We start from the raw sequence: 18,846 nt of genomic DNA, 5'->3' as shown, positions 1-18,846 counted from the left end.
CACCTCCCACCCCACGACAGCTAAAGTGTTGTCTCCTGACCCAGTGGGGGTTCTCTTAGACCCTACCCTTTGGCAGGTCCCTTCCAATTGGTAAGGGCCTAAGCTGGATTTGTTGTCATATATTCCGATTTTCAATCATGTTTATCCCTCCCTTAAATTTGGGGCCCTCAAAGCTTGCTGATTTCTACTTCCCCCTTTTTTTAATTTAGACACAGAGTCTGGCTCTGTCACCCAGGCTGGAGGGCAGAGGCATCATCGTAGCTCACCACAGCCTTGAACTCCTTGGCTCAAGCCATCCTCCCACCTCAGCCTCCTGAGTAGCTGGGACTTCAGGCATGTGCCACCACACCTGGCTAATTTTTAAAACAATTTTTATTGAGACAGAGTCTTGCCATGTTACCCAGGCTGGTCTCAAATTCCTGGCATCAAGCAATCTCTCCCTTCTTGGCCACCCAAAGTCCTGGGATTATAGGCTTGCCCCATTCCATCCAGCATGATTTCTACTTCTTAAATATCTCTTTGTTTAGATCAATTGATGTGTCCAAGGCCCTTGAACTACCTGGGGTCGTTGATGTGATAACAGCTGAAGACATTCCAGGCACCAATGGCACTGAAGATGACAAATTGCTGGCTGTAGATGAGGTATGTCTGGGACATGCTCTCCCAGGTGATTCTGTGTGGACAATCAGCAAGGTAACCGTCCTGGAGCTGTCCAGCTCCCGGCTCTTCCTGCCTTTGGGAGGTGGAAGTGCTGAGTGAGCCTCCTGGCACCTCTCTACCCTGTCTTTATTCAGCCCTACTAGTGTGGAGTCAGGAAATAACATAGTGAAAGGAAACATATTACAGAAAAGCAACAAGTCCTAGTTCTGCCACTGTGTGATCTTGAGTCCATATGAATTTTTCAGGACACAAGTCAGTCCACAACAGGAGCCACATTATACAAAAACTTTGTTTATCTTTAGACTCTAAAATACCATGAAGGTGACGTGTCAACCAAGCTGGATGGAAGACGTGGTGGATTCAGGTTACGGCCAACTACACATCCACTCTGAGGTTTACAGTCACTGAGTTACATGCCAATGGAACTGTCTGTATTATTTAAATTATTTTTATTAAAAATATTTTTTAGCCAGGCATGGTGGCTCATGCCTCTATTCCCAGCACTTTGGGAGGCTGAGGCAAATGGATCACTTGAGTCCAGGAATTTGAGACCAGCCTGGCCAACATGATGAAACCCCATCTCTACTAAAAATACAAAAATTAGCCATGCAGGTGACACGCACCTGTAATCCCAGCTACTCAGGAGGCTGAGGCAAGAGAATCGTTTGAACCCAGAAGGCAGAGGCTGCAGTGAGCCAAGATGGCACCACTGCACTCCAGTCTGGACAACAGAACAAGATTCTGTCTCAAAATATATATTTTATGTTTAATTTTTAGCCAAGCGGGTGTAGTTGAATGTGACTCCCATGTGGTTACTATTGCTAAACAAGACATCTAAGACACCAGCCACTGCTAAGGTTGAACCAAGCCTATTTCCACCCGGAATTTTGTATCTGCCTCATGTGTGTACTTTCCACAGGTAGTCTGCGTGGGCCAGATCATCTGTGCTGTGGTTGCAGAGACAGATGTACAGGCAAAACGAGCAACTGAAAAGATAAAGATCACCTATGAAGATTTGAAACCTGTAATCTTCACCATCAAGGTAAACAGGGCTGGCTAGTTCTCTCCCTAAGGTTGTAGAATTAAAAGTACCTTTGTAAAAATCTTAATGAAGGGTCTAACTTTTTTTCCTTGCCATTGGTTTGCTCTGGAAAAATCAACTTTCTCTGGAAGACATTACTTGTATGAGTTGAAATTATCTTTGGCTCCAAGGAACAGAAAAAACAGAAGTTTCTCACATTCAAAAAGTCTAGAAGTGGGCAGTCCAGGGCTTATATGGCATTCTATATGTTTGGGATCCAGCCTTTTTTTTTTTTTTTTTTTTTTGTTTATTATTTATTTTATTTTTTTATTGCATTTTAGGTTTTGGGGTACATGTGAAAAACATGCAAGGTTGTTGCATAGGTGCATACGTGGCAGTATGATTTGCTGCCTCCCTCCCCTTCACCTATATCTGGCATTTCTCCCCATGCTATCCCTCCCCAACTCCCCTCCCCCCCGCTATCCCCCCTCCCCCCCAACAGACCCCCATGTATAGTGCTCCCCTCCCTGTGTCCATGTGTTCTCCTTGTTCAACACCTGCCTATGAGTGAGAACATGTGTTGTTTGATTTTGTGTTCTTGTGTCAGTTTGCTGAGAATGATGGTTTCCAGGTTCATCCATGTCCCTACGAAGGATGTGAACTCCTCGTTTTTAATGGCTGCATAATATTCCATGGTGTATATGTGCCACATTTTTCCTGTCCAGTCTATCATCGATGGGCATTTGGGCTGGTTCCAGGTCTTTGCTATTGTAAACTGTGCTGCAATGAACATTCGTGTGCATGTGTCCTTATAGTAGAACGATTTATAATCCTTTGGATATATGCCCAGTAATGGGATTGCTGGGTCAAATGGAATTTCTATTTCTAGGTCCTTGAGGAATCGCCACACTGTTTTCCACAGTGGTTGAACTAATTTACACTCCCACCAACAGTGTAAAAGTGTTCCTATTTCTCCACATCCTCTCCAGCATCTGTTTTCTCCAGAATTTTTAATGATCGCCATTCTAACTGGCGTGAGATGGTATCTCAATGTAGTTTTGATTTGCATTTCTCTAATGACCAGTGATGATGAGCATTTTTTCATATGTTTGTTGGCCTCATGTATGTCTTCTTTTGTAAAGTATCTGTTCATATCCTTCGCCCATTTTTGAATGGGCTTGTTTGTTTTTTTCTTGTAAATCCTTTTTAGCTCGTTGTAAATTCTGGATATCGGCCCTTTGTCAGATGGGTAGGCTGCAAAAATTTTTTCCCATTCTGTTGGTTGCTGATTCACTCTATTGACTGTTTCTTTTGCCGTGCAAAAGCTGTGGAGTTTGATTAGGTCCCATTTGTCTATTTTGGCTTTTGTTGCCAATGCTTTTGGTGTTTTGGTCATAAAGTCCTTGCCTACGCCTATGTCCTGAATGGTTTTGCCTAGGTTTCCTTCTAGTGTTTTTATGGTGTTACGTCTTATGTTTAAGTCTTTAATCCATCTGGAGTCAATTTTAGTGTAAGGTGTCAGGAAGGGGTCCAGTTTCTGCTTTCTGCATATGGCTAGCCAGTTTTCCCAACACCACTTATTGAACAGGGAATCCTTTCCCCATTGCTTGTTTTTTTCAGGTTTGTCAAAGATCAGGTGGTTGTAGATATGTTGTGTCGCCTCCGATGCCTCTGTTCTGTTCCATTGGTCTATATCTCTGTTTTGGTACAAGTACCATGCTGTTTTGATTACTGTAGCCTTGTAGTAGAGTTTGATGTCTGGTAGTGTGATGCCTCCCGCTTTGTTCTTTTTGCTTAGAATTGACTTGGCTATGCGGGCTCTCTTTTGGTTCCATATGAAGTTTAAGGTGGTTTTTTCCAGTTCTGTGAGGAAGGTCATTGGTAGCTTGATGGGGATAGCATTGAATTTGTAAATTACTTTGGGCAGTATGGCCATTTTCACGATATTAATTCTTCCTAACCATGAACATGGAATGTTTCTCCATCTGTTTGTGTCCTCTCTTATTTCGTTGAGCAGTGATTTGTAGTTCTCCTTGAAGAGGTCCTTTACATTCCTTGTTAGTTGTATTCCTAGGTATTTTATTCTCTTTGTAGCAATTGTGAATGGCAGTTCGTTCTTGATTTGGCTCTCTTTAAGTCTGTTATTGGTGTATAGGAATGCTTGTGATTTTTGCACATTGATTTTGTATCCTGAGACTTTGCTGAAGTTGCTTATCAGTTTCAGGAGATTTTGGGCTGAGGTGATAGGGTCTTCTATATATACAATCATGTCGTCTGCAAATAGAGACAATTTGACTTCCTCCTTTCCTAATTGAATACCCTTTATTTCTTTTTCTTGCCTGATTGCTCTGGCTAGAACTTCCAGTACTATATTGAATAGGAGTGGTGAGAGAGGGCATCCTTGTCTAGTGCCAGATTTCAAAGGGAATGCTTCCAGTTTTTGCCCATTCAGTATGATATTGGCTGTCGGTTTGTCATAAATAGCTTTTATTATTTTGAGATACGTTCCGTCGATACCTAGTTTATTGAGAGTTTTTAGCATAAAGGGCTGTTGAATTTTGTCGAAGGCCTTCTCTGCATCAATTGAGATAATCATGTGGTTTTTGTTTTTGGTTTATTATTTATTTATTTATTTATTTATTTTTTGAGACAGAGTCTCACTCCATCACCAGGCGCCAGGCTGGAGTGCAGTGGCACGACCTCGGCTCACTGCAAGCTCTGTCTCCCGGGTTCAAGCAATTTTCCTGCCTCAGCCTCCTGAGTAGCTGGGACTACAGGTTCGTGCTACCATGCCCAGCTAATTTTTTGTATTTTTAGTAGAGACAGAGTTTCACCATGTTGGCCAGGATGGTCTCAATCTCTTGACCTCACGATCCGCCCACTTTGGCCTCCCAAAGTGCTGGGATTACAGGCGTGAGCCACTGCACCCGGCCCTTTTTTTTATTTTTGAGATGGAGTGCAGTGGTGCAATCTCAGCTCACTGCAACCTCTGCCTCCCAGGTTCAAGCAGTTCTCTGTCTCAGCCTCCCAAGTTGCTGAGATTACAGGCACCCACCACCACGCCTGGCTAATTTTTGTAGTTTTAGTAGAGACGGGGTTTCACCATCTTGCCCAGGCTGGTCTTGAACTCCTGACCTCATGATCCACCCGCCTTGACCTCCCAAAGTGCTGGGATCCAGCCTTCTTCTATCTAGTCACTCCATCATGCATTGCTTCCTGAAGGTCACATTTGGTCCCCAATGGTTACAGAAGCTCTAGCCATTACATCCACATTCCAGACAGCTGAGAGAATAAGGTAATGAAGAAAGGTGTGCCCTCTCCCTTTAAGGAGACTTCCCAGTCCTTACATGGAGGCATGCACATTGATTCTTGCCTTCCCCCACCTCTTTGTTTGGAACCTGGTCACATGCCACACTTAATTGCAAGGGGAGCTGGGAAATGTGGATTTTATTCCAGGTGGCCAGATAACCACTACAGGTCAGAGACTATTACTTGAGGAGGAAGGTGAGGATGCATACTGGGAATAGTAATGTTTTCAAGGTGGAGCCCAAATGCAGTGGAACTTTATGGTGGAATTCCACAGAAACTTCACTCTCGTTTCTGAGTCTAGTTAATGATATTCAAATGGTATTTCAGGGAAGATAACGGAGTGAGGACAGACAATTCAGGTGTGGACTGGGGCTTGCAGGTTGATTCAGTGAGGGACAGGTTCAGAGTCATTGACTTGAGAAAAGCTCAGTTGTTTGTGTGCTTTGACAGAACATCAAATGTCTTCAAAAACTTTCGTGAACCATTGGGACATTTTAAAATGTAGCTAAACAGTACAAATTGCTCAATATTTAAAGTGTTAAAAAAAAAAAACCACGTTTCTTGACCTCCCTAAACCAAATCAACTGTGTTCCAAATTCCCATTTGCCAATTTTGCAAGAAATCCAGGCCATTTTCTTGGCTTATTCCCCTTCCCTGGGTTGAACTAGGATCCTAACAGTTTTTGAAATTTCTCTTCTTTTTTATTTTTTTTTTGCTTGAAAACTATGTTAAAACAAGGATTAAACCTGAAAAAAGAACAATCAGAATGCCAGCCCTTTGCATAAAATCAGTAAGAAAAAGGAAAGAGAGAAAGAAGAGAGGAAGGAAGGAAGGGAGGGAGGGAGGGGAAAGAGAGAAAAGAGAGAAGGCCGGGCACGATGGCTCACACCTGTAATCCTAGCACTTTGGGAGGCTGAGGTGGGCGGATTGTCTAAGCTCAGGAGTTCAAGACCAGACTGGGCAACACGGTGAAATCCCATCTCTTAAAAAAAAAAAAAAAAAAGAATTGAAATTTCTCTTCTAACCCCACTTTCCTCAAGCGGGAAACGGCACCCAGAGGACACACCCATGAACTATTCTAGAATTCAGAATGGGTAGGAATTTAGAGTTCCCTCAGAACAGGGCTGTCCAGAGTCAGCAAAAACATCCTTCACATGTCATAAAATTGTCATATATATGATATCAATAGTGCTTCATCCATCTATTCATTTATTTATATGACTTTATAGATCAGAGGCAGCATAGGGTCACGGTTATAGACACAGGTCCTAGAACCAAACTGCCAGATTTGAATACTGGCTGTACAACTTACTAGCTGCATGGCCTTAGGCAAGTTACTTAACCTCTCTGAGCTATGGGTTCCTCATCTGTAAAATCAGGGTAGTAATAATATGTATCTCATCAGTTTTTCATAAAATTAAATGCGTTAATAGGTGTAAAGCACTTAGAACAGTACCTTGCACATGGTTAGCACTCACCCAATATAGCCTATGTTATAACAAGATTATACTATCTTGGCTGGGCGTGGTGGTTCATGCCTGTGATCCCAGCACTTTGGGAGTTCAAGGCAGGCAGATCACTTGAGGTCAGGAGTTCAAGATCAGCCTGACCAACATGGTCAAACCCCGTGTCTACTAAAAATACAAAAATTAGTTGGGTATGATGATGCATGCCTGTAATCTCAGCTACTCGGGAGGCTGAGGCACGAGAATCGCTTGAATCTGGGAGGCAGAGATTGCTGTGAGCCAAGATCATGCCACTGCACTCCAGCCTGAGTGAAAAAACAAGACTCCATCTCAAAAAAAAAAAAAGGTTATACTGTCTTATGACACATTTACAGTATGGCAATAAACATACTTTCACATGTACCAGGATGGCTTCTGAGATCTTAGTATAACAGAAAATGAAAAAATTCAGCTATATTGTTCATTGTCTGCTGCTTTGAAAAAATCAAGAGTTTATCATTAGATAAGATGTTTCTGAAAACTTAGCCTGGGCTTGAACACTGCCTTTATCACTTATTTACAGCGTGACTTTGAGAAAGTTCTTTTAACCCTCTAAGCCCAGTTTCCTCAGCTAGGAAACAGAGATCATAACAGAATGAACGTAAGCATACGTGTACATACACTGTTATTGCACAGTGCTTAGCACAAAGCAAGCTCTCTGTCAACATTAGCTGCTCCCAGGAGAATCATCAGCAAGAAAGGCTATAGCATCTGAGGCCATCAGAGTCAAGAAGGCAGGAGACAGGTGTCATTCGGAAGTATAGAAAAATACCTTGGTTCTAAAGGTTAAACAAGGACCTGCTGTCAGTAGGTCAGTCTACAGAACCAGTCTTTATGTAAGTCAGTTCATGCTATTGTCAGGAAAAAGAAAAAACAAACAAACATAGAACAAAGAGCTAGAAAAGCCCTTATGAGATGATGCCAAATACTCAAAGAAAGGAACAAACTCTATTAGGTTGGTGCAAAAGTAATTGCAAACTTTTACAGCAAAAACTGCAATTACTTTTGCAGCAACCTAATACAATATGTACTGGGCTTTCCTGCCCCAGAGATGTGTAACAACTTGTGTCTTCCCCCTCAAGACAGCCTCAGTATTTTCAGATTCCTGAGTGAGAGGTTCATGTACCTGAGCTACCTAAGTAGTCTAACACAGTGTTTTTCTTCAAGTTAAAAAAAAAAAAATAAAAGGCAGGTTCCCAAACCTCACCCATCATGCATTTGACTTATCTCATGTTCCCTGGAGAGTCACATTTAAATAAGATATTAGTATTTATCATCGGGGATCATCATAGTGTCCCCAGCCCTCATTTCTGAACATAGCTTCCTTCTGAAGGTTTTGCTAATCCTTCTTGCTGTTTTTTTCTGCAAATCTGGAAGACCTTTCCTCGGACTCCTCATCTCTGCAGCAAGCCTACTGCTCTAATATTCCCTTGCTTGTTTGACACCTTTCATCTGTCCCGGGAGACAGTGATTTTCCAGAGTGTATTGGCTTTTAGGAAAAAACTACCAGTGGAAGGAAAAGTCAGAAGGACTGGCTTTTGTGCTTTTTTTTCCTGCCATTTAGGATGCCATAAAACACAATTCATTCCTGTGCCCTGAAAAAAAACTAGAACAAGGAAACGTTGAGGAGGCATTTGAAAAAGTCGACCAAATTGTTGAAGGTAAGCTACGGGGGATAGTTAATAGACTGCCTGGTTCTATTCTGAAGCATCTATCAAAAGCATATGATTTCCCCTCAGAAAGTCCAACCTCTAAAGTCTTGGTGCTTTGCCAAACTTCTGTTACATCTCTTCCTTTCAAACTGTGTGTGTTTTGGGGTGGTAGCGGGTAGGGAGCAATAGACTAAATGGAGGAAAAATCCCTAAGATTTTGGTTTGGGCAGAGTAAGGAACAAAGAAATAAAACTTGGCACTTTTAATTTGTTATTCAGAACTAGTCTCTGAAACAGATTGCCACAGGACAAATGCCTGGTTCCTTCATCAGGATAAATCCAGGCCAGCCTGGCGGGGCACAGTGGCTCACGCCTGTAATCCCAACACTTTGCGAGTCCAAGGCAAGTGGATCATCTGAGGTCAGGAGTTTGAGACCAACCAAGTTGGCCAGCATGGTGAAACCCCGTTTCTACTAAAAATACAAAAATTAGCTGGACGTGGTGGCAGACACTGTAATCCCTGCTACTCAGGAGGCTGAGGCAGGAGAGTCGCTTGAACCCGGGAGGCAGAGATTAAAGTGAGCTGAGATTGTGCCACTGCACTCCAGCCTGGGTGACAGAGCAAGACTCCACCTCAGGGGAAAAAAAAAAAAAAAAATCCAGGCCAGCCAGTCCACATCTTACTTGCTTTTGCATTCTCCAAGAAAGTGGCTTCCCACCAGCACACACCGTCAGGAGTTTTTCTGTGCTTATACTTAACAGGAGAGGTCCATGTTGGAGGACAGGAACATTTTTACATGGAAACACAAAGAGTGCTTGTTATTCCAAAGACAGAGGACAAAGAGCTGGACATTTATGTGTCCACACAGGACCCAGCCCACGTGCAGGTGAGGTCCAGGATAACACCCACGTCCCCACCTTCCTGATTCCATGATGGCGGTCAATGCTACAGCCTCATAGTTGCTGGCCATTTTACCTGCAGGAATCTGAAATCCAAGCATTAGACATCAGACATCAATGCAGCTGAGACCTCTGAATTTTGTTTTTATTTTTGTCTTTTCAAGTAAATTAAAAAATAGTCACAGTAACTTTAGGTTTCAAGAGTATGTTCATTTGCATCACGTTTAGATGAACTCTGTGATGGGATGACACCACTAAATTATTTCTGTACTTGATTTTTCTCTAAAATAATCATTACAGATAACCTTTGGAGTCAACGCATCACTTTCTAGTACATTTTAATTTGCCCAGTCACAAAGTACTCTAGGTTTTAGCTGCAAATACATCATCTCCTTGGTAGGTTTTCCGGAGTTTGCCGGCTTTCACCTCCTTGGGACTTCAGGACTAGGCATTTGACTAGAAACCCAGCTTCTCACAGGAATCCAGGACTCTGATAGTTTCCCTTCTGGAAAAATATGATTTTTCTGCTAGAAGGGCTGCTCTGTGAAGATCAACAGTGTTTACAAACTAAACGGAGCCCCACCAGACAGATTCAGACTCTTTTTTTTTTTAACCAATGGTACATGAATGAATTCTGCTGTGATGTTGTTTCAAAAAACAAAAAGTTTATTTGCCATTTCACTCTTATCTCACTTTTACAGAAAACAGTGTCCTCTACTTTAAACATCCCCATCAGCAGGATCACCTGTCATGTAAAACGAGTGGGTGGAGGTTTTGGAGGGAAGGCAGGAAAGCCAGCTGTATTCGGGGCGATTGCAGCTGTGGGTGCTATCAAGTAAGTATGCTTGGGGATGCTTGGGGATACAGAATGGCATCAAATGCACAGAGCTGGGGGCAAATCAGTGGCTGACAGTCATCTGGGCTGCCGTCATAACCGTGTGTATGTCCTTGGGCAATTCAGCCTCCTGTTTCTTTACAAAATGTAAATAATACCTACCCTCTCGCCCTTTTAGAGTTATTGCAAAAGTCAAATGTACACAGGACTCTGAATAGCTAATATGCTATTGAAAGGAGCAGTGGTACTATTAGCTGAATACCTCCTGAGCTTCAGGGAAAGTGAGCTGTAGAGGGGTGGGGCAGTCACCCTGCCCAAGTGGAGTGCTGGGGGGAGGCTGCTCCCTGACTCTTCTTTTCTGCTCTCAGACTAAGAACAGGGTGGGGTAAGAAAAGAAAGGTTCTTCATCCTCTGCCTCCCTGCACCCGGGAAGGGCTGCATCCTTAGAGTCTACTCAATGGACAGATGACTCATCCTCAAAGGCAGCTTCCAGGCTGACCTCAGTGGAAGGCTCACTCCTTTGCTGTTCATGCCTCAGATTTGTGTTTAGTTGGTGCTGCTTTTTCTGTTAATGGTTCATTTTCTGTGGCTAAGTATTCTGTCAGAACCCCAAAGGGCATGCAAAGTTCACAGGTCCTGCTTCATTTGACAACTCCTGTAGTTCAGAGCTAGGTCCTGAACCAAATATGTCTCAGTCCTCAATGAGAAGTGGTAAAAAGCAGTATCTGAATCCTATCTCCACTTCTTTCCATAATTAACTCCTTTCCACTCACACCCACTGGGGACTCAGCACAGGATAATCAGTTCATTGAATTCCCCCCAGGTGTTGTGCCTTTAAGACTTTTCAAATGTGACTGCATGTTAGAATCATCTGGACAGCATTTAAATCCCAATGCCTAGGCTGCCCCTTACTGACCCAGGCATCAGTATATTTTAAAACTTCCCCAGTGGTTCCACTGTGCAGCCAAGTGTGGCAACCAGTGCCTTAAGATACAACTCTACCTTGGTACACAAGGGCCATGCATTAAATGATCCCCAGAATAATTTCCCAAACCTAATAGTAAGAGTTGCCTGATGTCATAGACATTACTGCCTCGGCTGGGCATGGTGGCTGATGCCTATAATCCCAGCACTTTGAGGGTACTGAGGCAGGAAAATCACTTGAGCCCAGGAGTTCAAGACCAGCCTGGGAAACATGGCGAAATCCCCATCTCTACAAAGATTTTTTGAAAAAAGAAAAAACAGCTGAGCATTGTAGCATGTGCCTGTGGTCCCAGCTACTCAGGAGGCTAAGGAGGAAAATCACTTGAGCCCACGAGGTCAGGCTGCAGTGAGCCGTGTTCATACCACTATTGCATTCCAGCTTGAGTGGCAAGCAAGACCTTGTCTCAAAAAAAGAAATTTCTGCTTCCCCGTCCCAACACCATTGAATCAGAATTAGCAGGGGATGGACCCGGAAACTGCATTTCTCTGATGCTCCAGATTGTCCTCACAATTAGAGAAGACCAGGAAACCCTGCACTGGAATAGTGGTTTTCAACATTTGCCTGAAGACAGCTGAATCAACATCACTGAGAAAAATGCATTCTAAAGCCCCTCCCTGACCCACTGGATCCAAATCCTAGTACAAAGACCCGGGAATATGCATTTTCACTAGCATTCCAGAGTATTCTTCTGCACTCCAAACTCTAGAAGCCTCTGTTCTGGAGATGCAGAAAAGCTGAGGCTCCTCCCTGCATGAGGGCCCAACTTGGCCGACATAGTAGCATTCACAGGTGAGAATGAAGACGCTAATCCAGACATCCTAGGATGAGTGTTTGGCCTTGTTTTCTCAGTAGTGTTAAGTATGCATTTATCTGTTCACATTCTTTCTCTTTTGTAACTAGTAGTGGAGATAATGCAAATGGCTGGATCTGGGTGAAAGTCAAACTTGAAGTTATAGAATTCAATGTAACTGCATGTGACATTAATACTTTTAACAATCTCCAATCATCATTAAGTGATCTCCAATCATTGAGTTATAGACTACAGAGACAATGATGATTTAGTCATACATTAATTCACATTAGTGTTTAGCATATTGTATGATATTAATATATTTATACGGGATAAATGAATGGCTGGATAAATGGATGGGTGGTTGAATAAAGAGTGGGAGGATGGATGGTGGATGGATGGATAATAGGCAGATACATTGATGGGTGGGTAGATAAATGAGGGGATGGATAAATATGAGTGGATGGGTGAATGAGTAGATGGATGGAGAACCTAAGATTTATTTTCTTTAGAACTGGTCATCCTATTCGTCTTGTCCTTAATCGTGAAGATGATATGTTAATAACTGGAGGAAGGCACCCATTATTTGGAAAATATAAAGTGAGTATTAAAGATGAAATTATTAAAATACCTCATTTTGGCTGGACACTGTGGCTCACACCTGTAATCCTACCACTTTGGGAGGCCAAAGCAGACAAATCACTTGAGAACAGGAGTTCCAAGACCAGCCTGGGCAACATGGGGAGACTCTATCTCTAAAAAAATACAAAAATTAGCTGAGTGTGGTGCCACATGCCTGTAATCCCAGCTACTTGGAAGGCTGAGGTGGGTGGGTCCCTTGAGCCCAGGAGGTGGAGGGTACAGTGAGCCAAGATTGTGCCACTGCAATCCAGCCTGGGCGACAGAGTGAGACCCTGTCTCAGAAATAGATAATCTGATTTTATCTGAATGGCTTTGTTCTTTCCTATCACTTTGATTCTGCTAAATTCTAAAAACAAGCTTAGCATCTGAAATATTAAATGACAATGCTGTGTATTTGAATATTCATAACATTTTATGAGGAAGTTTTAATAAATCTAGTAAATAACTGTGAAGAAGTTTAATGATAAAAATACAATTTCAAATAATGATCAAAACACTACTCGAAGGAATAAGGATTTACATTAGTGATTCCTCAAAAACAAACAAATGCTGATAGAAGGTACAAGCATTGTTATGCCAAACCTTCTTGGCTATACAAATATTTTTCAGTAGAAATGTTTGGAAACAATTTGACCATTTTAACTGCAAAATCATTTTTTACAAGTGTTTTTACCAAGTGGTTATGATAGTGTCACAAAAGCTCTTTGCATGTAGGAAAAATATATATAGTAAGCAGTGAATTTAAAATTGTTTCAAACTGCATTCACTGCATTTTTATGTAGCTATAATGTAAACACTCTTAAAAATACTTGCTGGCCTTGAGCTTACAATACTACTCTTCAAATTTGTGACTGATTCTGTTAGAATCATTCTAATGTAATCTAAGTCATATCTAACGTGCTTTATGTGGGAATTGCTTGTAGCATACACATAGTTAGATTTCCTATCGATTTTGTCAGTGCCTTCAATTATCTTCCCTGTGTTACTAAAGCCACAGTTTTCCATAGCACAGAACAATTTTATTTCTTCCATTGGCATTCGAGATTTTTATACTTAAAGAAGAAGAACCTCTCTAATAGTCGATTAAACTTTTTATTTGTCTTAAAATGTACAGATATTAAAAGTCACAGATATTGTTACCTTCTAGGACCAAGAGCAATGTAGAGACACACTGCTGAGATTGAAGGAGTTGCTGTTATAGTGGTGATGGTTGTGTTCTTATCACAGTTTTGAGATGGTTTTAGTACTAATATATGTTAAGAATATTCTAGACTGTTAATATTTTGGTAATTATAGTAATATAAAATATAACTAAAAAGAGGGAAATAGATTTTTTGAAAAATCCAAGTTTTACTTTATTTTTTGGTCAGGTGTGGTGGCTCACACCTGTAATCCCAGCACTTTGGGAGGCTGAGGTAGGTGGACCACCTGAGGTCAGGAGTTTGAGACCAGACTGGCCAACATAGTGAAACCCCATCTCTACTAAAAATATAAAAAATTAGCTGGGCCTGGTGGCACACACCTGTAGTCCCAGCTACTCGGGAGGCTGAGGCAGGAGAATGGCTTGAACCTTGGAGGCAGAGGTTGCAGTAAACCGAGATATCACGCCACTGCATTCCAGCCTGGGTGACAGAGAAAGACTCCGTCTCAAAAAAGAAAAAAACAAATTTTTTTGTTTTTTATTTATTTTTTAAGAAACAATTTCAATTCATATATATAAACCCTTCAGACATAGCTAACAAAGTTTTGCTTGGTTATTCAGAGCTATTTGTAAATTAGGATAACATGTGTTTATGTGCAAATAGGTTCCTCCAAATTTTTGAAAAGTTTATATGAAATAGTCTAAGGATTCTGCTACCTTATTTATAGTACCATTTTGTTTAGCAGTCCTTTCTTCATGAAAGTCAAAGGTAAACTTCAGCTTAGCCATTTGTCACAATTACCTTAAGTTCTGAATCTGTGGATTTTCCTAACTGTGCTGTGGTTTGTTATCCAATATTTTCTAGTGGAGTAGATAATGTTAATCCTATAGTTATATAGTCATATGGATCCTTCTATTTATCCTTGCTTTCAGAAAGGCAGAGGGACCTGGGCCAATCCTCTTTTGGTAGAACTAAGATAGAGAGTGGGGATTTTTCTTTCAAATGTGGACTATATACACAAAATGGTCTGGGTGGATGGAGGAGAGTGGAGACATTGAAAGAATCCAAGCTGCCTTAAGCTCTTCCCAAACAGTAACAACAGCACAAGCTCACATGTGTTAGGTCTGGTAAGCATGTACAAAGCACCTTCACCACCTAGTGAAATGAGAGCAGTCCCATGCATCCATTCAAGGACCTCAGCTTCAGAGGCTTTCCCATATCAAGACACACTGTGATTTATTTCAGCACATTCTGGAATTCCAGAGACTTTTTCACCAGGGAGGAAACCACAGACTAAATTAGAAAGAAAGTCAGTAAAAAATGAAGGGGAATCTTCCAAGAATAAGAATGAAGAGGGTGGCAATTATATTCCAGGAGACAAGCATGGTCTTTAGAATTCCATGCCGACTGTGAAGCCAGAAAATCACATGTTGAAAGGAAAGAGCTCAGCAAAATTCAGCTCAGAAGAAGTCTCCATCAGTCAAGCAAGGCATGGTACACGATAAAGCAAACAGGGATCTGGTCTGGCCTCTGTCGTGCTCTATGGGGGAACAGGGCTATGGTCTGGCAATTGGCATGCAAATTTTGAACCTCTCAATAAATATCCATCATTTGGTGACAGGTAGGATTCATGAACAATGGGCGGATCAAAGCTCTAGACATCAAGTGCTTCATTAATGGAGGATGCACGCTGGATGACTCTGAGCTGGTATGTACACCAGAAAGCAGCAATATGCTGGATCATGAGTAGAATGCCAAATTTCTACATGACTCTTCATGTTTATTTCCTAATGTAAATTCCACAAGCAGTTTGACTCTGTACTTGAATTTCAGAGAAATGAAAAAAAAAAGTGATGATAAATGTGAATATCCCTTTTTAGGTAACAGAATTTCTAATACTAAAGCTGGAAAATGCATATAAAATTCGCAACCTCAGGTTCCAGGGCCGTGCATGCATGACAAATTTACCATCCAATACGGCCTTTCGTGGATTTGGTTTCCCACAAGGAGCCCTGGTAACAGAATCTTGCATCACAGCTGTGGCAGCCAAATGTGGCCTTCCACCAGAAAAGGTAAGGTTGTAACCAAGGTCATAGCCAAAGTTGTTGGTGAATCAGACCAGTGGGAAACCCAGCTACTTTGACCCGAGGAAACACACTAGAAGAACCACGTGAATTAGCCCTGGCTCAGAATTTGAAGTAAATTAAAAGCTACCTAAAAAAATCTCACCTCACCCTATCTTACTCCTTACTTACTTATGCAAAGGTCTCTTTTTTTAATTTGTACCAAAATAATTATTTAAAATTCAAAACACACTGAAGTAATCAAAACAAGGGAATGCCGCTTTTTCCACGCCCATCCCTCTTGGTCAAGGATAATCATTGTTAACAATTCCATGTTTATCAGTCTATTCCTTTTTCTATCTTTGGCCACCCATTTGTATTCATACACACATACCTAAACATTGACATATAACATATATGTGCACAGGTATGGTTATTTACCAGAATGGGACTATAGAATACATATTACTCTGCCCCTTCTTTCTTCTACTGGACAGTATGCCATGGCCATCTTTCCATGTCAGTAGAATGGTCTGCTTTGTTCTTTTTCATGACTGAATAGTACTATGTAATATAAATGTACCATAACTTATTTAGCCACTCACTATTAATATACATAATGGTTGTTATCATTTTTGGCCATTAAAATGATGTTGCAATGAACATCTTGGCACATATGTACCCAGTTATATGTTTGCCCTATTGTATAAGTATATCTGCAGGACAAATTTACAGAAGTGGAATTACTGGTGCACTTGAAAACTTTTGAGAAATACCACCAGAAGAACACCCTCTGAAAATATTATTTTTCATAATAGACCATAAGGTGCACAGGATGTACAGTATGCTAGACCAGAGAGAGGCAGCTTCTGGAACTGAGATCATTGTCAATAAATTGCTTCCACTCCTCACACATTCCAATCAGAGCCCACCCTACTTTTTCCATTTCTGTCTCCTGTTTCCCCAATATAGACCCCCTGCTTCAGCAAGAATTCTCTGTGTATTGTCCCTAGAACTGCTTTGTCCCTAAATTCAACAGGATTCTGGGTTTGCAATTGTCAGAGTACTTTCTACAAACAAATGAACACCTACTATTTTGTAAAAGGAGGTAGTAGTTATCCTAAGAGAAGTCACGTACCATATTTAATGGGTACCAAAGAAGGAAGGCATCACATTGGCATAGGAGAGGGGAACCAGGAAGAACTTTCTGGAGAAGATGGCACTTGAGATAGGCCTTGAAGAATAATAGGCACAGATGGTGGAAATATGATCTAGGCAAGTAGAACAGCATGAGCAAGAGAGTCAATCTCTGTGCGGTTCAGTTTCCTTATCTATAAATGACTCACAGAGTTCCTGCAAGAATCAAATAATTTAACATTCATTAAAATATTAGCTTAATAAACTGGATAGTATTACTCTAATGTTGTTGCCAATAATAATAATTCTTTTATTGTAATTAAAATAAGATGGAGATGATTAAAAAAAAAAAAAGCCTGCTTATCTCAGCAGGCTCTCCTCCTTTGTCAAGTGTTGCAAGTTCCCAGGACATATAACATAAAACACACCTTTTCAAATAAACTGTTTTCCTTCCTTCCTTCCTTCCTTCCTTCCTTCCTATTCAAATAAACTGTCTTCCTTCCTTCTTTCTTTCTTTCTTTCTAAGAGATTAGAGATAAGGTCTCACTATGTTGCCCAGGCTGGTCTCGAACTCCTTAGCTTCAGTGATCCTCCTGCCTAATCCTAGCACTTGTTCTTCCCAAGTGCTATGATTACAGGTGTAAGCCACCACACCAGGCCCAAAGAAACTGAAAGATTTACTCATACATTCTAAAGGCAATTGGAGGACTTAAAGGGGATCTGCTATTATCTGCAATGCTATTCCTCCCTGGCAGAACAAATCTTCAGTTATGACAATAAACCCTTGCTTTAGTGTACTGCCTACCAGCTCTGCTCCTTCCTCTGACTCCTGCAGAAAAAAAAAGAGAATAAAAATCTACCTCCTTAGGCCCCTCCATCCCACTGCCTTTCATGGACTAGTCTCCACCTGCTACCCTCCACTTCAAGTGGGGAGAGACCCTAACTAGTGCACTGACAAAGAGGTAAAAAATAACCCCTATTATTTTTGCAAAAGTAGGTGTCATTCAAAAAAAACACCCTGTCTTCCCTTCTTTACAGCTTGTGCTTTAGTGGAGAGGCCTTTCAAGTCTCTACTTGGCTATCAGTTTCTGTCTTACCATAACTATTGACTGAATTTCCCACCTGTTTCAGATTAGGGAGAAAAATATGTACAAAACAGTTGATAAAACCATCTACAATCAAGCATTCAACCCCGAGACACTGATAAGATGCTGGAATGAATGTCTGGACAAGTCTTCCTTTCACAGCAGAAGAATGCATGCAGAAGAGTTCAATAAGAAGAATTATTGGAAGAAGAAAGGCATTGCCATTATTCCCATGAAGTTTTCAGTTGGCTTTGCTGCAACAAGCTATCATCAGGTAAGACTTGTATATAGGATAAATAACCCTCGTGCTAGACACACTCCTAATGTGGCTAGCAATCAGCTTCTGTGGACTTTGAAAAATGTCTCCTTTCTTAGAGCACTGAGCCCTTCTCTGCTAATACCTAAGAGAAATGTGCAAAACTGTCCAGAGTAGCACCCCAACTGCAAGCATTTTTAATACAATGCAGTAGAAAAAGTTCTCAATGGTAGAAAACAGCATCTGCCAGCATGAGACCTGCAGCAGCATAACTGGCAAGTTGGAATAAAGACTCCCACTGACTCCCCACTATTCCAAAAGAGAACAGGACCCCACAAGGCCTGTGGTGCTGTGCTTTCCGAGCTCAGGGGTCTCACATCTTAGGGAAGAATGGGGGTCCTCCCAGTCTGTGCCCCCAGACACCCACAGTGCTCCTTGTTGCACCTGCTAAGTCTTGGGCAGAGAAGCCCTTTCACACCAGCCTCTCCAGCTGGCAGTTTCAAGCCACTTCTTCCAAGAATCTGGGTCAATTCTGATGGGGAAATGGGGGTGGGATCCAGAAACCTCCCAGGTAAATTTGCAAAGAGGCAAGTCATTCACAGGCCATGTCCAGAAGGGAGGAAGAAGGGCAGCATACACATGAGTCCACTAAATGGGGCAAGCCCTGGGACAGACTCTGCAGTCCCAGTGGATCGTGTACAGGAATATTGTTTGGGAAACTGAAAATTGTTATTGCCTCCCCAGTATTGTCTGCCAAAAGCAGAAAAACCAGCAACTGGGAAAATCTTACATGCATTAGATGTCCTTTGTGTGCAACCACTGAAAGCATCCTTCCACTTGGACCCAACTACGGCAGCCAATAGAT

The 18,846-nt window shown here is 41.6% G+C and overlaps 1 protein-coding gene across 1 annotated transcript in view; it reads left to right on the top strand.

The window, feature by feature from the left end:
* Nucleotides 1-18,846, top strand: part of LOC105731455 (aldehyde oxidase 2) — an 88,191-nt gene that overhangs the window by 42,081 nt on the left and 27,264 nt on the right. Inside the window, exons 18-26 of the mRNA XM_064373205.1 lie at nt 528-646; nt 1,584-1,702; nt 8,060-8,156; nt 8,909-9,033; nt 9,748-9,881; nt 12,169-12,256; nt 15,062-15,148; nt 15,321-15,512; nt 17,772-17,999. Coding sequence (XP_064229275.1) covers nt 528-646; nt 1,584-1,702; nt 8,060-8,156; nt 8,909-9,033; nt 9,748-9,881; nt 12,169-12,256; nt 15,062-15,148; nt 15,321-15,512; nt 17,772-17,999 — 1,189 coding nt within the window. The remainder of the gene's footprint in view (nt 1-527; nt 647-1,583; nt 1,703-8,059; nt 8,157-8,908; nt 9,034-9,747; nt 9,882-12,168; nt 12,257-15,061; nt 15,149-15,320; nt 15,513-17,771; nt 18,000-18,846) is intronic.

Source organism: Aotus nancymaae, unplaced genomic scaffold (assembly GCF_030222135.1).
Source record: "Aotus nancymaae isolate 86718 unplaced genomic scaffold, 86718_ANA_hifiasm-v0.15.2.pri h1tg000008l, whole genome shotgun sequence".
Taxonomy (NCBI): domain Eukaryota; kingdom Metazoa; phylum Chordata; class Mammalia; order Primates; family Aotidae; genus Aotus; species Aotus nancymaae.
Note: the sequence above shows the minus strand (reverse complement) of the source record. Positions and strands in the feature narration are given on the sequence as shown.